This window comes from Ranitomeya variabilis, chromosome 4 (assembly GCF_051348905.1).
Source record: "Ranitomeya variabilis isolate aRanVar5 chromosome 4, aRanVar5.hap1, whole genome shotgun sequence".
NCBI lineage: Eukaryota > Metazoa > Chordata > Amphibia > Anura > Dendrobatidae > Ranitomeya > Ranitomeya variabilis.
In genome coordinates, this window is record NC_135235.1 from 436,471,834 (window position 1) to 436,497,553 (window position 25,720).

Below are 25,720 nucleotides of genomic sequence, written 5' to 3' on the forward strand. Positions count from 1 at the left end.
ATCTGGTTCCTATAGTCTGTCGTCCTGTGGGCTAGCATTCAATTTGGTCTTGTCACTCACTCGGTATGAGTATGTACCTCTTGCATCCAAAAAAAGAACCCAAAGGCAGTGAAGGATGGAAAGTCCTAATGGGAGGGGTAGTATTTGCATGCAACGCATAGGACGAGCATGGATTCTGTTTCCCACTTTTGCATAACCGGTGGTGGTGTAGATCTTACTCCGACGTCAATCTCTTTGGAACAACATTATTCTATATAGTTCTCAAGGGATTGAACCTCCCACCAGGACAGTAGATTACCGTACTTGCATTCTTTGAACACTCATTTAAAGGGAATGTCTCTCAATATTTACTTTTGTATTGTTGTTTCTATAATTATTTTTAATACAAAATGTTTTATTTAAACAGTTTATTTATTTTTCTGCATCTGATGGGGTTTTGTATTTTTGATTGGTTTTTGTGTTTGTCCAGAAGAACACTTACACATTGCAAATACGTTGTGCATAGGAGACTATTGTTGGTGTCTGACCTAATCTCCTACACTGTGGCTACCTCCAGCTGTGACCAAGGCACACCTCCTTGGCTGGGCAGGTTCCAGCTGTGTGGGAAGCCAGGTGCCATTTTGGTCTAGTCAAGAGCAATGCTCTGAACTAAAAGGTGGACACGGCATGTAAATGACAGGCTGAGGCGGCTAAAGGAGGTCCAGGGCCGCTGTGGTGAGTACATGTTGGGCAGCCTGGTATTGTGTTATTAATACCAGGCTACTTAGCTGTCCTCGCCACTACAAGACGTCCCGCTGCAGGGCTGCTTTGAACAATGAAAGCAGTGCAGCAGCAGAGACATCTTCCTGCGGTGAGAACAGATCAGAAGCCTGCCGACTAGTGCTCACCGACGCCGTTACCGCAATGTTCAGAGCACAGCAGAGAAATCATACTGCTGGGCCCTGAACGCTGACTCTTCTGTGCTATGTCAGCATAACGCCTCATTCAGACGTCTGTGTGTGCAGCGACATTTGAAGAGGATTCGCTGCTTCAGGAAAGCACATCAGAAGTTGGCAATAAAGTCTTTCAGAGGTCCCTTTATTACAGATGTCTGAATGAGGGAAGCTGTGCATCTCATCCTATCATGTGTGGCACGGTCTTCTGGGCCGTACATCCCATCCCATCGTGTGACGTGGCCCGTTGGGCCATACATATATGGAGGGCTGTGTGGCGACTCGTACTGTATATGGAGGGTTGTGTGGCAGCTTGTACTGTATATATGGGGGGGTTGTGTGGCAGCTTGTACTGTATATATGGGGGGGCAGTGTGGCGTCTCGTACTGTATATGGGGGCAGTGTGGGGGCTCGTACTGTATATGGGGGGGCAGTGTGGTGGCTGGTACCGTATATGGGGGCAGTGTGGCAGCTCGTACCGTATATAGGGGGACTGTGGGGGCTCGTACTGTATATGGGGGACTGGCGGCTCGTACCGTATATGGGGGGCTGTGTGGCGTCTCGTACCGTATGTGATGGGCTCTGTAGCGGCTCGTACTGGTATATGGGGGGCTGTGTGGCATCTCGTACTGTATATGGGGGGCAATGTGGCATCTCGTACCATATATGGGGGTCAATGTGGCGGCTCGTACCGTATATGGGGGGCAGTGTGGCGGCTCGTACCGTATATGGGGGGCAGTGTGGCGGCTCGTACCGTATATGGGGGGGCTGTGTGGCGGCTCGTACCGTATATGAGGGGCTGTGTGGCGGCTCGTACCGTATATGGGGGGGCAGTGTGGCGGCTCGTACCGTATATGGGGGGGCTGTGTGGCGGCTCGTACCGTATATGAGGGGCTGTGTGGCGGCTCGTACCGTATATGGGGGCTGTGTGGCGGCTTGTAACGTATATGGGGGGCTGAGTGGCAGCGCTTACCGTATATGGGGGGACTGTGTGGCGGCTTGTACCGTATATGGGGGGGCTGTGTGGTGGCTCGTACCGTATATGAGGGGCTGTGTGGCGGCTCGTACCGTATATGGGGGCTGTGTGGCGGCTTGTAACGTATATGGGGGGCTGAGTGGCAGCGCTTACCGTATATGGGGGGACTGTGTGGCAGCTCGTACCGTATATGGGGGGCTGTGTGGCGGCTCGTACCATATATGGGGGGGCTGTGTGGCGGCTCGTACCGTATGAGGGGCTGCATGGCGGCCCATACCATATATGGGGGGCTGTGTGGCGGCTCGTACCATATGTTGGGGATGTCATTGTGGGGACTCGTGCTTTATATGGGAGGCTGTTAATATGTTGATATTAATGTCTATATCTGTTTGGAGAATGGATAATTTTTACTGGAAACATATAGGTTCTATACATTGAACTAGTTTCTTCACTGGGCCCCATGTATATCCTGATATTTAGTATGGCCATATCAGGGAAGGTTGTTGTGAATTTGATCTGTTTGGGTCTGGTTTTGGCTTATTTATGCCGGGATTCATTGTGAATATAATATAACTTGAATGCATATGTAATAAAGGTGAATGTCTTTAGCGTTTTTGTTTTTTCTTGTTTTATAGTCCTCGCATTACGTATATTATTTTATTGCTTCTATACACATTTTAAGAGACGTATTTTAGAAAATGGCAATTCCGGAGCTGCTTTTTTTTAGGCCCTATTTACACTAGTCACAATTCAGTTTTATACTGAAACAAGAAACGATGTGATAGATGCATTACTATCTGTCCGGATCATTTTTTTTTTTATTCGTGACATGATTCAATCTGCAGCCATCCTCGGCACATGTCAGGATGGTGGCACACTCAAGAAACAGCTCAAGTTCTATCTCAACTGCGCTGTGGTGACGATCACACATAACCTCTCTCAGCCGAGGAGCAACACTGACATGAGATGGAATAAATCTTTTCACTGATTGAGTACATATACCCAGAACTCGAGCTGGAGAACCCTCCCCCTTGTGCTCGTTATCGGAGAACTCTTTTAAACTGATCACCTGTTCTGAATGTCGATACTCTGGTGATCCTGGAACATTTGTTATTTTTCTTATGTTCCCCTCCGTTCCAAAGTCATGCACATTTCCCCATCTCCTGTAATAATGGCGCAAATATTCCCATCAGCCAACTGGGTGTATACCACAGAATTTCCCATGTTTTGATTGGCCACCATCAGAGGAGAAATGTCAAATGCCCACCAAGAAGTTGTGTGGTACAAGCCCTCTGGTTGAAGGGAAAATTTACACCTTTTATTACTGGAGGGCATAACTTTTGAAAGGAGGGGCACAGAAGAAAAAGTAAAACTTTTCCAGAATCAGTGGGGCAACGGTAACTAGAGGAGGTCCTTAGTTAAAATAAAAAAAAAATCCATACACCCTAATGACAAGAAGATGGAAGCACTAAATTGTCATTTTCTTCACTAATTTTTCTGAGAAATAATGAAGAATGTGACAGTCTTGCATTGTATAAGATGATTCTAAATGATAGTTAATAGGGGTTACAACAAGTATTTAATAAAATAATGTCAGGAGATTTGACAGATCATCCATAATAGTATATATTTCTGTACATCCGTACATAACTGCCTGACCTGAAACACCGTTGTTATATCCCGGTCCTTGATAAATGCCGTACAGATGTTTGTTACCTTGTTCCCATATTGCTTTTAGCATTGCAATTTGTTTGATACAAAATCTTATCATTTTCTAGTTAATATCCTCCATGGGAAGCAACTGGACCCCTTTAATTGTTCTGGCCAACACACGCAGTGGAAATAATATGGGTGAGGTTCTAGTGAGTGAATTTAAAGGTCTTCTTAATCCTTTACAGGTGGGTATATTAGGGTTGGGGTACTTGGGTAGAAAGCCGTGTCAAGTATATGAAGCAGAATTCACCAAAGTGGTATCTGCCTTAAAATACATTTGCTGCCATTTTTTTATATTTGGCAGATTTCATGTATTGTTAAAGTAGATCTGTCACCAAATTGCACAATACAAACTGCACTCATTACTAATTAGATATTTGACCCGATGAGGCTGGTGTACTTACTTGGATAATATGTGCACTTATGGCTATTTGAAACCTTTTACTCCATCTCTGACGACCTAGCCTGACTGACACATCCTCAGGGCCTCTCCTCCCTGCTGCTGATATCTCACACCTCTCAGTACAAGCTGCAGCTGAGTAAGGCTGTCTGGGCAGAGACTGCATACATATCAGCTATTTCACTCAATAGCTGGACTCCTAAAATGTTGTTCTTCATTTTGGCATTGTCCAGCATTTCTGACATGGAGACCCCGATCTCATCAGGTATTAGAGATCTAGTTAATATAATATGCCGTCTGTATTGTGAAATCTAGTGACAGATCCGCTTTTAATTAATTTGACGCATTTTTTGCAAATTTGCTGTATTGTTTCCATTCATCATTTGCTTCTTTTTGGTCACTTTCCTTTTATGTCTTGAGGTATTTTTGTTATAATGGAGATCTATAGGTAGTGAAAAAAAAAAATAATGATTTAAAGGGAAGGTGACAGCTGATACATGCCGCCCGATTCATGTATGAGACACTCGAAGTATAAAAAGGTAAATATTTATTAAATGACATCAAGTATTAAACTAATGATTCAAACTGTATGGTCATTAAAAGGTAACTAGGTACAACACGGATACAGGTAACAAAAGACCACACACTACACCTATATTATACGACTTAAGGTGACAGGTTCGTAACAAAAGTAATGAAACTATTAGTAATATAACACTAAGTGCCACACTGGGAACCCATTCGAAGTGAGAGTTTGTAGCAAAGTCTATGACTGCACCTTACCCATATTAGCCGTGGTGTGTGTGTGGAAACGCCAGCCCCTATGCGCGTTTCGCGTAGGCTTCTTCCGGAAGAAGCCTACGCGAAACGCGCGTAGGGGCTGGCGTTTCCACACACACACACACACACACACCATGGCTAATATGGGTAAGGTGCAGTCATAGACTTTGCTACAAACTCTCACTTCGAATGGGTTCCCAGTGTGGCACTTAGTGTTATATTACTAATAGTTTCATTACTTTTGTTGCGAACCTGTCACCTTAAGTCGTATAATATAGGTGTAGTGTGTGGTCTTTTGTTACCTGTATCCGTGTTGTACCTAGTTACCTTTTAATGACCATACAGTTTGAATCATTAGTTTAATACTTGATGTCATTTAATAAATATTTACCTTTTTATACTTCAAGTGACAGCTGTTTGACTCCTTTTTCGTAGGTTGATATAGTGGTTGGGAGTTTGTTCTGTCCGTGAGAGGACGTATATGTGGCTCTGTTCTAATTAATTATATGTATGAGACACTGTATGTTTCCGGCCAAGTATGCTCTGAAACACTGTGGCATTTCAGAGTAAACATACTTTAAAAGCCGCCGGGAAACGAACTGCACAGGAGACTAATTGGAAAGGCAGGTCCCCGGCATCTTCTCCCGCCCTGCTGCCAGTGACTGACAGGTCTTTCCCTGCTTGCATGTATAAGAGGAGACCTGTCACTCAAAAGGGAATGGGCGGTGAGAAGCCAGACTAGGCCAACACATACCTGTCTGACTAGGCCGACTGGCTGTGAAAGTATGTTTTCCTCTTCAGAGTCAAACATACCTGGTAGAAATCATACAGTCACTGGTTTGATTCATGCAGCATTTATCAGCTGTAAGGTTTCCTTTAAATGGGCCTTGCTTCATAATTGTTTTTGCTCCTTTTTTCTATTTTGGGCTTTATTTGCACTTTTTTGTTTTTAAGATCACTTTACTCTATGTTTTATTCCTGACTGTGTTTATGGTCAGGGCTGTGGAGTTGATAAACCAAACCTCCGACTTCTCAATTTCCATGACACCGACTCCACGACTCCGACTCCACAGCCCTCACACGACTGTGGAGTCGGTAAGCCAAACCTCCGACTCCTCAATTCCATGACTCCGACTCCACCAAAATGGCCTCCGACTCCACCAATAATAGGCTCCGACTCCACGACTCCGACTGCACAGCCCTGACAGGACTGTGGAGTCGGTAAGCCAAACCTACGACTCCTCAATTCCATGACACCGATCACCAAAATGGGCTCCGACTCCACAGCCCTGGTTACGGTTTTCCTTATCCAGATGTTTTAGCCTAACTCTTCATTGGCGACTTTTCAAAGTGCCACAAAGTTTCTGTGCGATTGCACTTCAGTACCCTCAAATAAGCTCATCTTTGTTTTTGCACAAAATTCCTCAATCCATGTGCATGACTTTTAAAGGATTTTGGCACAAAGAACAAAGCAACATATAGCAGAAGACACTAATGAAAAGTAACGAAAAGGGCAAATGATGACTTGGGGCCAAAATGTATAAAAATATAAATATTCACCGGTGACTTTATTTATTTTTTTTGCAGGTGTTTGATTTGAGCAAAACCTCTCCATTCAAAGCACTTCAGCTGTGCACTCTCCTACCTGCTAATTGCGCCAAAGTGCTTGTGTGTGGAGGGGATGGCACTGTCGGATGGGTCCTTGATGCGGTAGATGAAATGAAACTAAAGGTAAAAATATTTCTTTCCATTTGAAATGTACTTTATCGCCTTGCATTTTCATCATAGCTGTGCCTAAGTAAAAGTACGAGGCCAGCGCAGGAGCTGAGCCTGCTTCATTCCAGACAGTTGTCAGCTGTGTGACCTAGCCAGCAACTGACCGCAGTTTAACCTTTTCATTGCCACTGTCAATTTCTGACGGCAGAACTTGATTGGCATCATTAACTGGGTATACGCCCCAGCTTTTATTGCCCCCTTACCCACTACCACCAATTCAATTGTGGTGTACCGGGAGCCTGCTTAAGACCCCCATAACTGCCATTTTAGTCTTTCTGTGAATCTCGTCCTATCTGAGCTCTAGGCCACGTTCAGTATTTGGTCAGTATTTTACCTCAGTATGTGTAAGCCAGCACCAGGAGTGGGTGATAAATACAGAAGTGGTGATGTATTTCTATTATAGTTTTCCTCTGATTGTTCCACTCCTGGTTTTGGCTTACAGATACTGAGGTAAAATACTGACCAAATACTGAATGTGTGAACGTGGCCCTATAGTAGCGCTGTGACTTCACTATATACTGCAATGTTGTGGCATTGCTTATACTATGTACTGCAATCAAATGATAACAGGTTCAAGTCCACTAGAGGGACTACAAAATAAAGTAAAAATGAAAAAAAAAAAATGAAAAAAATATATGAGAGTAAGGCCACTGTTTGTTGTAAGGTCGTGATGTCAAGAAGTGTGCCATGACCTTATGATTCTATTCCAATTTACTCAGGCTGCATACAAACATACAGAACTTAAGGAGTTCATAATTCGGGGACTGCCTGCACATGGTAACTTATATTTATTGCAAAACCAAGTTAAAACATAATACACTTTGTCCTGCTTAAAACAAAACCTCATGTAGCCACTTCTGTGAAAAAAGAAAAACTATGGCTGCTGAATAGTGGAGAGGCTAAAATGAAAGAACTTTGGGTCAATCGGCACTTTTAATATTTTTTTTAATGAATAATAATACACATGAAAAAAAGGAACTCTGTGATCTTATTATAGAAATGTACTTCTTTCTCCTTCTGCACTGATCGAAATTCTCAGTTCACCTATAAAATCTTGTCTTCAGTGTGTAAAAGATTTCCCTGTTACTGACAGGGCTGTGGAGTCAGTAAGCCAAATCTCTGACTCCTCAATTTCCATGACACCAACTCTACCAAAATGGGCTCCGACTCCACGACTCCGACTCCACAGCACTGGTTACTGAGACACTAGATGACAGTTGGTACTCATAAAATTCTGTGGAGAACTTCTGTTTATCGGTCGTCCATGACAGCACTACGGAGCACTACGGAGAGAGGGGATCCGCCCTTCAGGAACAGGAAACCTACAGATACATAAGGGCGGCACCTCTCCCACGCATCAGTTGGTTTCCTGTTCCTGGAGGACAGGATTCCCTGCAGATACGACTTCGTTTCTCCTATCAATACCCAGGCCGGCTGTCCGACCCAGGTAGCGAGGGGGTCTCCTACCTCGGGCAGTGCGGGTCCCTGGAAGCGCCACGGTGGGTCCGGGTAGGGCTCCACGACAGTGAGCGGTGCAGTGTGGAGCGACGTCCGGAGGAGGTCCATCCCCAGTGGTCAGCAGGTGAGTATGTCCCCCCCCCGGGGTCCGCTCTCCCCCCTGGGCCTCGGTCTTCCCCACTCTGATCCCCGTCGGTGCGGTGTGGCGCGGCGTCCTGTGTGCTCCTTTCGATTCGGGACCGGAGATGGGGGGCGGACGCCGGCCTCTGCCGCGGTCACCGCTGGGCTGCGGCCGCGGAAGCGGCGGCGTAGCGGGGGGGCGGCTGAGTGGTCCGGCGGCACCGTTCCCCGGCTTCCGGGCACGTTTCTGAGCGTTCTGCCCGAAACCGGAAGTGACGCGCAGGGGGCGGGGCCAAAACCGGAAGTCAAACGCCGGCCGTTTTTTTTCTAAAAACGCCGCTGTCCTGCATGCGGCGGGGGGGGGGGGGCGTTTGGGTGCAGGGGGGGGTGCAGCAAGTCGTTGTGACTGCAAGTCGGGGGGGTGGATTTGGCCACACACCTGCACTGATTCCGGATCCGGGGGAAGGGCTATTTATAGCCAAACAGAATGCTGCAGCACTGCTTGTGAGCCCATCTGCAGCTATGGATGAGCCGGAAGCTGCTGTCGGTCTGCTGGAGCAGGAGCAGGACAGATCCTCGGAGAAGTCCCATGCGAACCCCCAGCCGAAGGCCCGCGGACGCAGTAACCAGCCCGGTCGCAGATATAAACAGAAGGATCTGGACCGACCCCCCAGTAATCCGGTACCTACCGCTACTGCCTGGGTAAGAGATCTTCGTGAATGTACCCTGATGCAGTCTTTTCCTATGTTTATTTCCGTAGGGGAAAAAAAGCGCTGGTAAAACAAAAAACAAGGAGTGCGCGCTATGCGCTTGCCCTTTGCCAGACGCCTACCCTAAGAGACTTTGTCAGTCGTGTGTACGGCAGACGGTAGGAAATAAATTGATGGGGACTCTGATGATAGCGGTAGCGCCAGATAAATTACATAGCCTTTTTCTCCACTCCCATAGGTGGCGGAAGAGTCTCCTGATTTCACGTCAAACCTTAGGGAGATTATCAGGAAGGAGGTGAAAGATTCCCTGAAATCCCTGTCCCGGGAGCCTTCCAAAAGAAGAAGGGAGCCTAGCGCCTCAGATTCGGATTCGTCCGCTGGCCCTAGTAGGGAGAATGAGTCAGACGCCTCTGTCTCCTCAGCGTCCTCTTCGGAAGAAGAGTCTAACCGGTTCTGTTTCCCATTGGACCAAATGGACAAACTAATTAAATCAGTTAGATCCACCATGGGGGTGGCTGATGAAAGGCCAGAACTCTCTACACAGGACCTAATGTTTGGCGGTCTAGACCTTAAAAAACGTAGGTCTTTTCCGCTCAATGACAAGGTCCAGAACCTCATCAAAAGGGAATGGAAAAAACCAGAGAAGAAAGGCTCTTTTCCACCTGCCTTTAAACGCAGATATCCCTTTGAGGACCCCATGGTGAATACATGGGATAAGGCGCCGAAATTGGACGCAGCGGTGTCTAAGGCGTCTAAAAAATCATCTATCCCCTTCGACGACATGGCTTCCCTAAAGGATCCTCTCGATAAGAAGGCTGACTCATTCCTTAAAGGGACATGGGAGATGTCGGCGGGTGCCCTGAGACCTGCTGTAGCCGCGACATGTGCAGCCAGATCGATGATGGTCTGGCTGGATCAGCTAGGGTCTAAGTTGGAAGGCGGTGTTTCCAGAGATTCTATGTTGAAATTCCTGCCAACAATTCAGAATGCCGCTGCCTTTCTCGCGGACGCATCTGCGGATTCGGCAAGAATGGCGGCTAGGGCGGCCGGACTATCAAATGCAGCACGCAGGGCCCTATGGCTGAAATGTTGGCCGGGTGACCTTCAATCCAGATCCCGTCTGTGCTCTATCCCATGCGAAGGGGAATACCTGTTTGGTCCAGTCCTAGACGAACTGCTGGAGAAAGCTGGAGACGAGAAGAAAAAGTTTCCCAATCTACCAACTACCTCTTACAGGCGTCCCTTCGCAGGGAAGAGATTCTTTCGGAGGAGACCAGCCAGAGACCAGAGCAGATGGGATGAGAAAAAGAAGAAAGGTACTGGATTTATGTTTGGAGGTGAAGGACGTCAGGAGCCATCCCGTGAGGTCAAAAAACCACCCGAATGACTAGTCGCCCCGGTGGGAGGTAGACTATCTGCCTTCTACCCGGCCTGGTCCAAAATCTCCAGTAGTGATTGGATTTTGGGGTTAATAGCTACGGGTCTGCGGCTAGAGTTCTCTTCCATCCCTCAGAACTTCTTCAGAGTTACCCCACTCAGGTTCTCTCCAGCAGAACAGGCGGCCCTGGAAGCAGAAGTTCACGACCTGCTCAATAAGAATGTCCTGTCAGAGGTTCCGGAAGGAGAACAGGGTAGAGGATTCTACTCTCCTCTATTCCTAATAAGTAAACCTGATGGCTCCTTCAGAACAATTATTAACCTTAGGGCTCTTAATAATTTCCTGACCGTCCAATCATTTAAGATGGAAACTATTAACACCGCAATAAAGCTACTGTTTAAAAACTGCTTTATGGTAGTATTGGATTTGAAGGACGCCTATTACCATATCCCTATTTATGCAGGTCACCAACGATACCTGAGGGTGGCGGTAAGGTTGGATGGGGTAATCAGACACTTCCAGTATAGGGCCCTCCCCTTTGGTATATCGGTCGCCCCTCGAGTGTTTACCAAAGTTATGGCGGAAGTTATGGCACACCTGCATGAGTCCAATATTCTAATAATCCCCTACCTGGACGATCTCCTTATCGTAGGTAAAACGGCGGATCACTGTCTGGAACAGTTACATAAAGTGATGTCTGCTCTGGAGCGTCTGGGGTGGATGCTAAATGTTAAAAAATCACGCTTACAGCCCATGACGGTGCAGCGATTTTTAGGCCTGACCCTGGATTCCCAGGTTCAGGAATGCCGTTTGCCTCCTGAGAAAATTGATCGCCTGCACCTTCAGGTGCTGAATGCCTCTAAAAACCCCACCATGTCCCTTAGAAGAGCCATGTCTCTGTTGGGCTCTCTCTCGTCCTGTATTCCAGCGGTCCGATGGGCCCAGTATCATACGAGGATACTTCAGGGCGAGGTGCTGTTACAACAAAAAAGGTTGGGGGGGATGTCTGGAGAGCCTGATGACCCTATCCCAAGACACTATTATGTCCCTCGGATGGTGGCTAGACCAAGAGAACCTGTCCACAGGGGTCCCCTGGGAATATAATGTAACTCGTATAGTCACCTCGGACGCTAGCCCTTCTGGGTGGGGGGCTCACATGGGGGATACGTTGGTCCAGGGGCTTTGGGATCGGGATCAGATAGAAATGTCTTCCAACCTAAAGGAGTTTACGGCTGTGGAACAGGCAGTTAAATCGCTCCTTGTCTATCTACAGGGCCACCACGTGCGGGTATTCTCGGACAATCGGGTCGCCGTGGCGTACATAAATCACCAAGGCGGAACTCGTTCCAAATCCCTAATGTGCGTAGCAGATCGTCTATTCCATCTAGCAGAGCAACATCTTCTCTCATTGACGGCCCTTCACATAAGAGGGGCAGAAAACACTACGGCGGATTTCTTAAGCCGCAACACATTGAGGCAGGGAGAGTGGTCCCTGAACGACTCCATCTTCAACCTCATCGTGGAAAGATGGGGTCAACCAGAGGTAGACCTGTTTGCCACAAAAGAAAACAGGAAAGTGGCACAATTCTGCTCTCTCAACCCCAGAGAAAATCCTCTGTCAGTAGACGCCCTCCTCATAGACTGGAACTTCAGGCTAGCCTACGCCTTTCCTCCCCTGTCTCTACTTCCTCTGGTGGTGAGGAAAATCAGGAAGGACAAAGCCACAGTAATAATAATTGCCCCCTTCTGGCCCAGAAGGACGTGGTTTCCATGCCTGAGGGCTATGTCGATATCCGACCCATGGGTCTTGCCAGACATCCCGGATCTCCTATCCCAGGGCCCAGTCTACCATCCTCGGGCGGTTGGCCTTCATCTGACGGCGTGGATTTTGAGCGGGCGCTGTTAAAGGATAGGGGGTTCTCTCCGGGCCTCATTAACACTCTGCTGAAGAGCAGAAAAATAATTACCACAAAGATTTATGTTAGGATCTGGAAGAAGTTCCTTCAAAACTCGGGGGGAATAGCTGGTCAGTCAATACCAATAGACCAGATTTTAGAATTCTTACAGAAGGGGTTGGATATGGGGTTATCCCCAAATACACTTAAAGTGCAGGTATCAGCCTTAGGGGCCCTCTTTGGCTGCAACATTGCTGAGAATCACTGGGTCAGCAGATTCATCAGAGCGACAAAACGGTCTAGGCCGATGGTGAAGAATAGCGTCATGCCATGGGACCTGAACCTAGTCCTCTCGGCCATGACAGAGGCCCCATTTGAGCCAATTGCATCAGCCTCTATTAAAAATGTATCCCTTAAAGTAGCCTTCCTGGTGGCCCTAACATCGGCGCGTAGGATAGGCGACATCCAAGCATTATCCAGGGTTCCCCCTTACATGCAGCTTAGGGATGATAGAGTGATACTATCCCCTGATCCAGCATATCTTCCTAAAGTAGTGTCCAGGTTCCACAGAACACAGGAAATAGTTCTTCCATCTTTCCTCCCCAATCCTACTAACGATAAGGAAAGGAAGCTACACACTTTAGATGTGAAAAGATGTATCCTGGAATATCTGGCAGTAACTGATCCCTGGAAGATAGATAACGCCCTATTCGTGTCCTATCAGGGTAGTAGGAAGGGTCACAGGGCATCAAAATCTACTTTAGCTAGATGGATCAGGGAGGCTATCTCGCTGGCATACATCTCAAAGGGCAAGCCGGCGCCTGAAGGTCTGAAAGCGCATTCCACTAGAGCTTTGGCGGCTTCGTGGGCGGAAAGATTGGAGGTGTCGATCGACCAAATTTGTAAGGCTGCTACTTGGTCTTCCCCACACACATTCTATAACCATTATAGATTGAACTTGGGTGCCTCTTCTGACCTCTCTTTTGGTGTAAGGGTGCTGCAAGCTGTAGTCCCTCCCTAGTTAGTTACTCTCTGTAATTCTCTCCGTAGTGCTGTCATGGACGACCGATAAAGTCTTAGTTACTCACCGGTTAACGGTGTTTTTCGGAGTCCATGACAGCACCTGTACATACCCTCCCGTCTTCTTAAGTTCTGGGTGTACACCTCTTCCTTTATTCATATAATTCACGGGTAGTGAATAGTTAGATATTGTATCATTGTTTATTATGTATGCTATTAACCTTGGTGGTCCTCTTGTGCTCTGTAAACCAACTGATGCGTGGGAGAGGTGCCGCCCTTATGTATCTGTAGGTTTCCTGTTCCTGAAGGGCGGATCCCCTCTCTCCGTAGTGCTCCGTAGTGCTGTCATGGACTCCGAAAAACACCGTTAACCGGTGAGTAACTAAGACTTTCTGGAGGACTTCTCCATAGATTTTTTTATTTAATAGAACAAAATGCCATTTCCTGTCTTAGTAATGGGAACATTTGTATTCACTGAGTACAGTTATTACCCATGAATTGAAAGTGAAATATCAGTGCAGGTAAATTATATTACAAGGTTTGTTAATTTCATGTGTACTATTGGTTTATGAAATAAATATTAAAACGTTGGTTACTTTTTAAGACGTTGGTGTGAAGCATTCACTCCATTTTATGGACCGTAGTGGAAAATATTTCAGCCCTATGTTGTGATCAGATCTTTGAGAAGCAAGAACTTCCAGAGGTTATCCAGGATAAGACAAAACGGGGTCAGCTCCATTTCTATAAACAGGGCTACGTTTGTCCATGGACTGTTTGGTTTTGCAGCTCGCCCCATTTAAGTGAAAGACTTTGTAGAAATAAAATGTGTAGGGAATAATGGAAAGATGGTCACACAGATTAAAGGGGTAGTACAGCGTCAATAAAAACATTACATTTTGGTGGGAAAATGAGGTATATGCACATGTATAGCACATGCTGATCTCTGAGGCCTATGATTGATGGGGCCTGAACCGGTGGGTCATCAGATTCCGTAGAGGTTTCAGTTATTTTGGAGGACTGCTGCACTATATTGACATCAAATGACTAAAGCCCTGACAGAAGCTCTTCACAAAAGGATTGTATTGTAATATTTAGTGTGTACCACAGCTCTATTAGATCAGAAAAAGAATATCCACTCGCCAATCAGAATATTGAAATTGCGGACAGGTGGAGGGAGTAACATAGAATATCTTGGGACAACGATGCCTGTCAAGATGGAGATATAAGGAAACAAGGCGACATTCAGTTCTTGATGTTGATGGACAGGAAGCAATTAAAATGGACAAGTGTGAGGATTTGCACCAGTGCCAAATGCTACATGGAGAATTTACTCCAGTGTGGAAGCAAAGACTAGCCTGTGTGGAGAAGGTGCACAGGTCTGAATGAAGTGTTCATTCACTTCATGAACATCAAGAAATTGAAGGAAGCCATGGAAATGTACATCTGCGCAAAGGTCGGACACAACTGAATGGATAGACTCATGGGTGACCCTGATTGTGCTGCTTATGTGGGGGAAAAGAAAATGCCAAAATGGACTATATGTGGAAGACTGGGTGATATCTAGGCCATGTTTGGCTGAGAAACCCTTGGGTCCTGGCCTTCATCAATGTATTTTTTCCAGTGTCGTTTCTCTGCACTCTCGTACTACTCACCGTCTCCCCCTCCATGCTTATCTGTAAGCTAATTCCTATGTATCAGGTGATTGTGGATTAAATATTTATTTCTAGCTATTTTCGGACAGCTTGATGCAATGTTTAATCCGATAAAACTGTAGGATAAAAAGCTGGTCACCACCAGAAAGAAGGTCAGAGTCTAAAGTTTGTAACAGTGGGAAGCCCTGGTCCCCGTCATGATCATTAACGGGAACAGATGTATTGCCAGCCTGGCCTTAGGTTTTGGGCTGTTGAGATTTTTATCATCATACTCCTTTCTATTCAGAGAATGCAGGTCTAGAAGCGTTCTTCAAGCATTTGGGAATATTGGGAAATGCAATGATTTTACAGAATATTGATTCGGTGACAGCCACTTCATACATTTTGCTCTGATTTAATTGCTTGTTAAATTGCAGGCAAATAAGGGATTTAATTCAGTACTAAAATAATAAAGTAAAAAAATACATCTATACACACACTGTATCTATGTATACAGTATATAATATATCCATAGTGAATGCATGAAACATGCCTAGGTGAAATGACATTGTGGCACTGTTGGCTGCTGGTAATTATGCAGTATTATAACTGTTACTATGGGGCTTCTACTTTTCCATCCGTCTGTTTCCAGGGCCAAGAAAACTTTATCCCACAAGTTTCAGTGCTACCCCTTGGTACAGGCAACGACCTAGCTAACACATTAGGATGGGGTGCAGGCTATGCAGGGGAGGTTCCTGTGGAGCAAATACTTCGCAATGTGATGGAAGCGGACAGTGTCAAGCTTGACAGGTGAGAAGGAAAACGTTCCGTCGAATGCTTGACCCTTATACAGGAAACTTTTAGCTCATTGTGCTGATATAATTGCTTCAGAAATCCTTGAACTGTGCAATAGATCTGTCTGTTTGACATCCATTGTGAAACAGATTAGGATCCGCTGAGGTCCGAAGTTCAAATCCCACCATGGACAACTTCTGCAAGGAGTTTGCATGAGTTTCCTCCAGGTACTCCGGTTTCCTCCCACATTCCAAAGACATACTGGTGGGGAACTTAGATTGTGAGCTACAGTGGGGACAGTGATGATAATGTATGTAAAGCACTGCGGAATATGTTGGCGCTATATAAGAAAAGCATAATTAATATATAGTAAATAATTAGTGATGAGCGAACCTGCTCGTATAAGGCCTTATCCGAGCATGCTCATGTGAAGTGTCTTCAGCATGCTCGAAAAATATGTTTGAATTCCTGCAGCTGCATGTCTCGCGACTGTTTGATAGCTGCAACACATGCAGGGATTGCCTATTCTCAAGCAGGTTGTTTAACGTTGTGTCAAAAAGAATTAGTGGTGTAACTAGCGTCCGATTGGCCCGGTGCCCACACCTGCATGTTGGTCAGAAGTATGGGCCCTTGTAGTGTTCCAGATCGTATAAAGACATATGTGTTCACCCACCCATGTAATAATGTCCTTCATCCTGACCCCTTCCAAATATAATAACCCCAACCTGGACCCCTTTCTGTTATAATGTTCCCATCCTGATCCCTTTCTTGTAATAATGTCCTCTATCCTGGGCCACGTTCTAGTATAATATCCCCCTTTCTGTGCCCCTTCCTGGTAAATTAGTCACTCTGCAACCATGATCATTATTTACACCCCTGACAAGACTGCTCAAGGCAACGAGCAGCTCACCGACACAAAAAGACTTAGAAATCCTCCAAAAAAGGCAGAGATACTTACCTGCCCAGGCCTCCAAACAAATGCCTATAAGGGTGCAGTGGACCCGATTTAAAGATGGCAGCAATACCGATGAAACAGCCACTCTCAGCTGCTGGTTGTTTGTAGCCTTAACTATTTTGTCCACTCTAAGTGAATATTGATTCGGTGGCTGCTGATTGGCTGCAGCGGTTTGTGACAAATTGGGAACAGCTGCATAGAACAGCATCATCAGAATGGCACTTCTGCTTGAGGGGGTATCCACTGTTTTTATTTTAAAAGAGACCCTGAAGTGATTAAGCAGGGGTTGTCCCTTTAACCCCTTAACATCCAATGACGGGCAGAGTCCATCATTGGACGTCTCTCCCTGTTTGGTGCAGGCTGTGGCAATGAGCCCACACCTTTTCCGGCACATGACAGCTGAACTGATCAGCTGACATGTGCCCCTAAAAGCCCCGTGTAAAATCGTGATTCACCCACGGCTGTTAACTTGTTAAATGCCGCTGTCAAACTCTTGACAGCGGCATTTAACATGCACGCACAGGAAGCACGTCATTACCTCCTCCCATCGGCACCCGTGTCACCTGACCGCGGGTCGCCGATGGATTGGCATGACAACCCGGGGTCTGCAGGAGACTCCTGTGGTTGTCATAGCCAGATAGCTATGAGCGCCGCCCAGTGGTCGGCGCTCATAGCAAATGAGGTATTCTGCCACATGCAGGCGATCTGATCGTCGCTTGCATGTAGCAGAGCCGTTTGGTTATGGCAGCTTCTAGTTAGTCTCCCATGGAGACTATTGAAGCATGCCAAAAGTAAGAAAAAAAAATGTTTTTAAAAATATTGAAAAAATAAAAGTTCAAATCACTCCCATTTCGCCCCATTCAAAATAAAACAGTAAAAAAAAAAAAATATCAAACATGCACATATTTGGTATCGCCTCGTTCACAATCGACCAATCAATGTATAAAAAGAATTAATCCAATTGGTTAACGGCGTAGTGATAAAAAAAAAATAATCGAAACCTAGATATGTTTGGTGTCTATGAACTTGTAATGGAGTGGAGAATCATAATGGCAGGTAAATTTTAGCATTTAGTGAACACTGTAAAAAAAAAATCCAAAAAAACAATTGTGGAATTGCACTTTTTTTTTTGCAATTTCAGCACATTTGAATTTTTTCCTGTTTTCAAGTACATGATATGGTAAAATCAATGGTACCATTCAACATTACAACTCGTCATGCAAAAAAACAAGCCTTCACATGGCCATATTGACAGAAAAATATAAAATTTAAGGCCGTGGGAAGAAGGGGAGCAAAAAATGGAAACGCAAAAACGGAAATACCCCTGGTCCTTAACCCCTTCCCGACCTTTGACGCATACGCTGCGTCATGAAAGTCTGTGCCTTCCCGACCTATGACGCAGCGTATGCGTCATGGAGGGATCGCGTCCCTGCAGATCGGGTGAAGGGGTTAACTCCCATTTTACCCGATCTGCAGAGACAGGGGGAGTGGTGCTTCAGCCCAGGGGGGGTGGCTTCACCCCCCCGTGGCTACGATCGCTCTGATTGGCAGTTTCACTTTCAACAGCCAATCAGAGCGATTTGTAATATTTCACCTAAAAAACAGGTGAAATATTACAATCCAGCCATGGCCGATGCTGCAATATCATCGGCCATGGCTGGAAAACCTGAAGTGACCACCCCCCACCCCACCGATCGCCCCCCCAGTGCTCCGGTGCGTGGTCCGGTCCCCTCCGTCCTGTGCTCCGCTGCCCCGTGCTCCTGCCCGCTCCCCCGTCCTGCTGTCCGCTCCCCCCGTCCTCCGATCACCCCCCCTGTGCTCAGATCCACCCCCCCACCACCCCTTCATACTTACCGATCCTCCCGGTGTCCGGCCGTCTCCTCGCTGGGCGCCGCCATCTTTCAAAATGGCGGGCGCATGCTCAGTACGCCCGCCGGCCGGCAGATTCCTTACAGGTACATTTTGATCGCTGTGGTAGGTTCTACCACAGCGATCAAAATAAAAAAAATAATAAATAAACCCCCCCCTTTATCACCCCCATAGATAGGGACAATAATAAAATAAAGAAAATATATATATATTTTTTTTCCACTAGGGTTAGGGTTAGAACTAGGGTTAGGGTTAGAACTAGGGTTAGGGTTACGGGTAGGGTTATGGCATGTGCGGATTTGGCAGCGGATCCGCAGCGGATCGGCCGCGGATCCGCAGCGGATCGGCCGCGGATCCGCAGCGGATCGGCCGCGGATCCGCAGCGGATCGGCCGCGGATCCGCAGCGGATTGGCCGCTGCGAATTCGTAGCAGTTTTCCATCAGGTTTACAGTACCGTGTACACCTATGGAAAACCAAATCCGCTGTGCCCATAATGCGGAAAATTCCGTGCAGAAACGCTGCGTTGTATTTTCCACAGCATGTCAATTCTTTGTGCGGATTCCGCAGCGTTTTACACCTGTTCCTCAATAGGAATCCGCAGGTGAAATCCGCACAAAAAAACACTGGAAATCTGCTGTAAATCCGCAGGTAAAACGCAGTGCCTTTTACTTGCAGATTTTTCAAAAGTCGTGCGGAAAAATCTCACACGAATCCGCTACGTGGGCACATAGCCTTAGGGTTAGGGTTGGAATTAGGGCTAGGGTTGGAATTAGGGTTACGGGTGTGTTGGGGTTAGGGTTGTGGTTAGGGGTGTGTTGGGGTTAGGGTTGGGATTAGGGTTATGGCTACAGTTGGGATTAGGGTTAGGGGTGTGTTGGGGTTAGTGTTGAAGTTAGAAATGAGGGGTTTCCACTGTTTAGGCACATCAGGGGTCTCCAAACGCAACATGGCGCCACCATTGATTCCAGCCAATCTTGCATTCAAAAAGTCAAATGGTGCTCCCTCCCTTCCAAGCCCCGACGTGTGCCCAAACAGTGGTTTACCTCACATTTGGGGTACCAGCGTACTCAGGACAAACTGGGCAACAACTGTTGGGGTCCAATTTCTCCTGTTACCCTTGCAAAAATAAAAAATTACTTGCTAAGACATAATTTTTGAGGAAAGAAGAATGATTTTTTATTTTCACGGCTCTGCGTTATAAACTTCTGTGAAGCACTTGGGGGTTCAAAGTGCTCACCACACATCTAGATAAGTTCCTTGGGGGGTCTAGTTTCCAAAATGGAGTCACTTGTGGGGAGTTCCTACTGTTTAGGCACATCAGGGGCTCTGCAAATGCAACGTGACGCCCGCAGACCATTCCATCAAAGTCTGCATTTCAAATGTCACTACTTCCCTTCCGAGCCCTGACGTGCGCCCAAACAGTGGTTTACCCCCACATATGGGGTATCACTGTACTCACAACAAACTGGGCAACAAACATTGGGGCCCAATTTCTCCTGTTACCCTTGTGAAAATAAAAAATTGCTTGCTAAAACATCTTTTTTGAGGAAAGAAAAATGATTTTTTATTTTCACGGCTCTGCGTTGTAAACTTCTGTGAAGCACTTGGGGGTTGAATGTGCTCATCACACATCTAGATAAGTTCCTTGGGGGGTCTAGTTTCCAAAATGGGGTCACTTGTGGGGTGTTTCTACTGTTTAGGCACATCAGGGGCTCTGCAAATGCAACGTGACGCCAGCAGACCATTCCATCAAAGTCTGCATTCCAAAACGTCACTACTTCCCTTCCGAACCCCGACGTGTGCCAAAACAGTGGTTTACCCCCACATATGGGGTATCAGCGTACTCAGGAGAAACTGGACAACAACTTTTGGGGTCCAATTTCTCCTGTTACCCTTGCAAAAATAAAAAATTCTGGGCTAAAAAAATATTTTTGAGGAAAGGAAACACATTTATTATTTTCACGGCTCTGCGTTATAAACTTCTGTGAAGCACTTGGGGGTTCAAAGTGCTCACCACACATCTAGATTAGTTCCCTTGGGGGTCTAGTTTCCAAAATGGAGTCACTTGTGGGGAGTTCCTACTGTTTAGGCACATCAGGGGCTCTGCAAATGCAACGTGACGCCCGCAGAGCATTCCATCAAAAATAAAAAATTCTGGGCTAAAAAAATATTTTTGAGGAAAGGAAACACATTTATTATTTTCACGGCTCTGCGTTATAAACTTCTGCGAAGCACTTGGGGGTTCAAAGTGCTCACCACACATCTAGATTAGTTCCTTGGGAGGTCTAGTTTCCAAAATGGGGTCACTTGTTAGGGAGCTCCAATGTTTAGGCACACAGGGGCTCTCCAAACGTGACATGGTGTCCGCTAATGATTGGAGCTAATTTTCCATTCAAAAAGCCAAATGGCGTGCCTTCCCTTCCGAGCCCTGCCGTGTGCCCAAACAGTGGTTTACCCCCACATATGGGGTATCATCGTACTCAGGACAAACTGGACAACAACATTTGGGGTCCAATTTCTCCTATTACCCTTGGAAAATTAAAAAATCCTGGGCTAAAAATCATTTTTGAGGAAAGAAAAATTATTTTTTATTTTCACGGCTCTGCGTTATAAACTTCTGTGAAGCATCTGGGGGTTATAAGTGCTCACTATGCATCTAGATAAGTTCCTTGGGGGGTCTAGTTTCCAAAATGGGGTCACGTGTAGGGGAGCTCCAATGTTTAGGCACACAGGGGCTCTCCAAACGCGACATGGTGTTCGCTAACGATTGGAGCTAATTTTCCATTCAAAAAGTCAAATGGCACGCCTCCCCTTCCGAGCCTTGCCGTGCACCCAAACAGTGGTTTACCCCCACATATGAGGTATCAACATACTCAGCAGAAATTGCCCAACAAATTTTAGGATCCATTTTATCCTGTTGCCCATGTGAAAATGAAAAAATTGAGGCTAAAAGAAATTTTGTGTGAAAAAAAAGTACTTTTTCATTTTTACGGATCAATTTGTGAAGCACCTGAGAGTTTAAAGTGCTCACTATGCTTCTAGATAAGTTCCTTGGGGGGTCTACTTTCCAAAATGGGGTCACTTGTGGGAGCGCTCCAATGTTTAGGCACACGGGGGCTCTCCAAACGTGACATGGTCTCTGCTAGCGATGGAGATCATTTTTCATTCAAAAAGTCAAATGGCGCTCCTTCCCTTCCGAGCCTTACCATGTGCCCAAACAGTGGTTTACCCCCACATGTGAGGTATCAGTGTACTCAGGAGAAATTGTCCAACAAATTTTAGGATCCATTTTATCCTGTTGCCCATGTGAAAATGAAAAAATTGAGGCTAAAATAATTTTTTTGTGAAAAAAAAGTACTGTTTCATTTTTACGGATCAATTTGTGAAGCACCTGGGGGTTTAAAGTGCTCACTATGCTTCTAGATAAGTTCCTTGGGGGGTCTAGTTTCCAAAATGGGGTCACTTGTGGGGGAGCTCCAATGTTTAGGCACACGGGGGCTCTCCAAACGCGACATGGTGTCCGCTAAAGATTGGAGCCAATTTTTCATTCAAAAAGTCAAATGGCGCTCCTTTCCTTCCAAGCCCTGCCGTATACCCAAACAGTGGTTTACCCCCACATATGAGCGTACTCAGGACAAATTGGACAACATCGTTCGTGGTCCAGTTTTTCCTTTTACCCTTGGGAAAATAAAAAAATTGTTGCTAAAATATCATTTTTGTGACTAAAAAGTTAAATGTTCATTTTTTCCTTCCATGTTGCTTCTGCTGCTGTGAAACACCTGAAGGGTTAATAAACTTCTTGAATGTGGTTTTGAGCACCTTGAGGGGTGCAGTTTTTAGAATGGTGTCACTTTGGGGTATTTTCAGCCATATAGAACCCTCAAACTGACTTCAAATGTGAGGTGGTCCCTAAAAAAAATGGTTTTGTAAATTTTGTTGTAAAAATGAGAAATCACTGGTCAAATTTTAACCCTTATAACTTCCTAGCAAAAAAAAAATTTGTTTCCAAAATTGTGCTGATGTAAAGTAGACATGTGAGAAATGTTATTTATTAACTGTTTTGTGTCACATACCTCTCTGGTTTAACAGAATAAAAATTAAAAATGTGAAAATTGCGAAATTTTCAAAATTTTCGCCAAATTTCCGTTTTTTTCACAAATAAACTCAGAAATTATCGACCTAAATTTACCACTATCATGAAGCCCAATATGTCACGAAAAAAGAATCTCAGAATCGCTAGGATCCGTTGAAGCGTTCCTGAGTTATTACCTCATAAAGGGACACTGGTCAGAATTGCAAAAAACGGCAAGGTCATTAAGGCCAAAATAGGCTGGGTCATGAAGGGGTTAAGGGGTTAATCTGCTTGTCCTGTGCTTTCCAGAGAACTGGTGTAGCATGGGAAAAGTCCTCAGGTTGGGAGTGGTAGATTTATCTTAGAACATTGGCAAAGCATGAAAAACTGTTAGCATGGAGATACAGGGCAGTGCAGCATTTTGGAGAACGTTGAAAATAATATTAAATGGGCAACCAGTTCAGTGGCTGGCACAGAGTTTGGGCATCAGTGTTGTGGCTGGACGCAAAGAAATGGCAGAGTAGACCAAGTGGTCACGGACCTGAGATATGAGGGGTGATTGTTAATTAAATGTGTTCTGGATTGAGGGTTTTTTTTTTCTCAGTAATATTTACTGTATGTTTGATATATGTTAATTTATTATGCTTTTCTTATATACCGCTATCATATTCCACAGCGCTTTACGATGTTTCTTTTGAGTAGTGATAACTAGGGCAAAACTCTAAGGCTATGTGCACACTTTGCGGTTTTTGCTGCGGATCCGCTGCGTTTTTGGACGCTGTGGATCCGCAGCAGTTTTCCATGTGGTGTACAGTACTATGTTAACCTATGGAAAACGAAAAAACCCTGTGCACATGCTGCGGAAAAAAACGCGCGGAAACGCAGCGGTTTTCAGTCCGCAGCATGTCAATTCTTTGTGCGGAATCCGCAGCGGTTTGGCACCTGCTCCATGTTTAAAACCTGCAGGTGTCTAAAACCGCAGTGGAAATCGCACAAAAAAACGCGATAAATCCGCAGTACTTTTTGCACTGCGGATTTCATCAAATCCGCTGCGGAAAAATCCGCAGCAGAATCCGCAAAGTGTGCACATAGCCTTAAGGGGATAACATGACGAATAGATTGAGGATATATATTTAATATTTCTCACAAGTTGTCACTACTCAACAGAACCATTGTCCTTTTAAAGAATGGGTCATAACCATAGTACTGGAAGAAAGACAAAATGCATTTCTTGATTACCGTAGTCCAGTTTGTTTTTATTTTTGTTTAGTATTTTCATGTTTCTCAAATGGAAAAGCTGTGTATCCAGTTTCTAGATTGCCATCACTTCCCTGTATAAACAGTACATTCAGGGAAAGCTGTCTATTAGCAATTTGTTGGTCGGGGACTCACAGGATTACAGCATATGTTTTTCTATTTTAGTGTTACCGGTATGTCTTCCCACTAATTCTAGTCTCATAGCATGTCTCCTGTTCTCATCTGATAGGAATACTCCTTTAACACCACTGTGCAGAAGTGGGATCTTTTTGTCTATTTTGCGAGGTGCAGATGTTCTTGCGTACCGGTCAGTAGATGAATAGACTTGATACAAAGGAATCCTTTCTGTTTTTCAGGTGGAAAGTGCAGGTTACTAACAAGGGCTACAGTCTGAGGAAGCCAAAGGTAAAATACTGCTTCCCTGAATGTTAGATTGTTCATAGGTGTATGGCATGGGTGGGGAACTTCAGGCCCGTGGCCTTGATGACCTTTTATCCTGCCCTCGGGCCCCAGTACTTGGGCCAGCAGCTGCATTTTGTTGGTCACCAGCTCCTTAATTTCTTCTTTCTCTGTGAGTACTGAAAGCTGAGGCACATGCAGTGAAAGATGATGTCCTGAAAACAGTGCCAGCATCAGGACATACTTTGTGGGAGGAGTTAATTGTCTGGCCCCTGAGGGATCGTATACATGTCAAAATGGCCCATGGCAGAAAAAAAGATTCCCCCACCCCTGGTGTATGGCAACAGTACTCCTAGTAACCTTGCAGATTGAATTGTACTGTGGCTACAAGAACATAGTCTCCAATTCGTGTTTCGTGTGTTTAGGTCTCGCTTCCTCAGGGGGTTTCACATTACGTACACATTTGCAGAAGTTTATAATAATATTTTTCTCCTTTTTTAGGTTTTGTCAATGAATAATTACTTTTCAATAGGCCCTGATGCCTTGATGGCATTAAACTTCCACACACATCGTGAGAAGACCCCTTCGCTTTTTTCAAGCAGGCTTGTTAATAAAGTAAGTTTTTTAGACATATAAACTCTGATTATTTGAACTGGCTCCAGGATGCCTTGTCGCTATAAATGTTGCTCTACTCTACCGAGGTTACGTGTCCTCCTTATTGTGTATAGCAGCAGTGGGATTTTCTGTTGTAGAAGTCTTCTACGCTGTATTAATGACACTTGGCAGTGATGGTAAATGTTTTTGGAGATTGTGTAGCTTGCTTTGCCATTTTAGCATAAAATATCCATGTTTTTATTGCGTTTTAGGCAGTATACTTATTTTACGGAACTAAGGATTGCTTGATCCAGGAATGTAAAGATCTTGACAAGAAAGTTGAGGTAAGAATTAAAGGCGTTGTTGCTACAGAAAAGCTCTTCACCTATTTCCATGTTTAGAGGAAAAGTGCAAATTCAGAAATGCAAGTGCGACCTTCAAATTTTATGGGGATTTTAAAATGGTTATTGAGATATATTAATTTTAATCAAAAGATCTCGGAATATTAAGAAGTTCCATAGTTCGATGTGTTTTAAAGAAAAAATGTTGCTGTGCTGAGGTGCTTATAAATGCTCCCTTGCTGTGCCTGTGTAACTAGCTGTGCCGGACCATGTAAAGATGCTGTGGCTGATGATTGCACATACACTAGTTCTGACAAAGGGAGGAAGCATAATGGAATACACTCATTCCATGGGCAAGGACTCTTCCTGCTGCTTCTATGTGTTTCCTCATCTTCCTGCTTGCTTGTTTTATCAAAAGAATAAGAGTATATGTTGTTTTGCTGGTCCTTTGAGCTCATCTAAATAAAGCAAGTCAATAAAGTAGGAGCTTACCATCCAATCGGGCACATAAACTAATCACGTAGCTCATCAGTACAGTGAAGCCTGAGATGTCAATCAGTGCAGATCCAAAGTAAAGGAGCCAGTCAAAAGTTCAAAGAAATAGCACCTTCTATGAAAAGGGCAAGCAGGGAAAGGAGTAATGTCCTT

At 45.2% G+C, this 25,720-nt stretch overlaps 1 protein-coding gene across 3 annotated transcripts in view; it reads left to right on the forward strand.

Moving 5' to 3' along the window:
- Positions 1-25,720, forward strand: part of DGKE (diacylglycerol kinase epsilon) — a 36,431-nt gene that overhangs the window by 5,163 nt on the left and 5,548 nt on the right. For all 3 annotated transcript variants that reach the window (XM_077251426.1, XM_077251425.1, XM_077251427.1), the window contains exons 3-8: positions 3,687-3,806; positions 6,389-6,532; positions 15,442-15,599; positions 24,095-24,143; positions 24,639-24,752; positions 25,004-25,075. In XM_077251426.1, the coding sequence (XP_077107541.1) occupies positions 3,687-3,806; positions 6,389-6,532; positions 15,442-15,599; positions 24,095-24,143; positions 24,639-24,752; positions 25,004-25,075 (657 nt within the window). The remainder of the gene's footprint in view (positions 1-3,686; positions 3,807-6,388; positions 6,533-15,441; positions 15,600-24,094; positions 24,144-24,638; positions 24,753-25,003; positions 25,076-25,720) is intronic.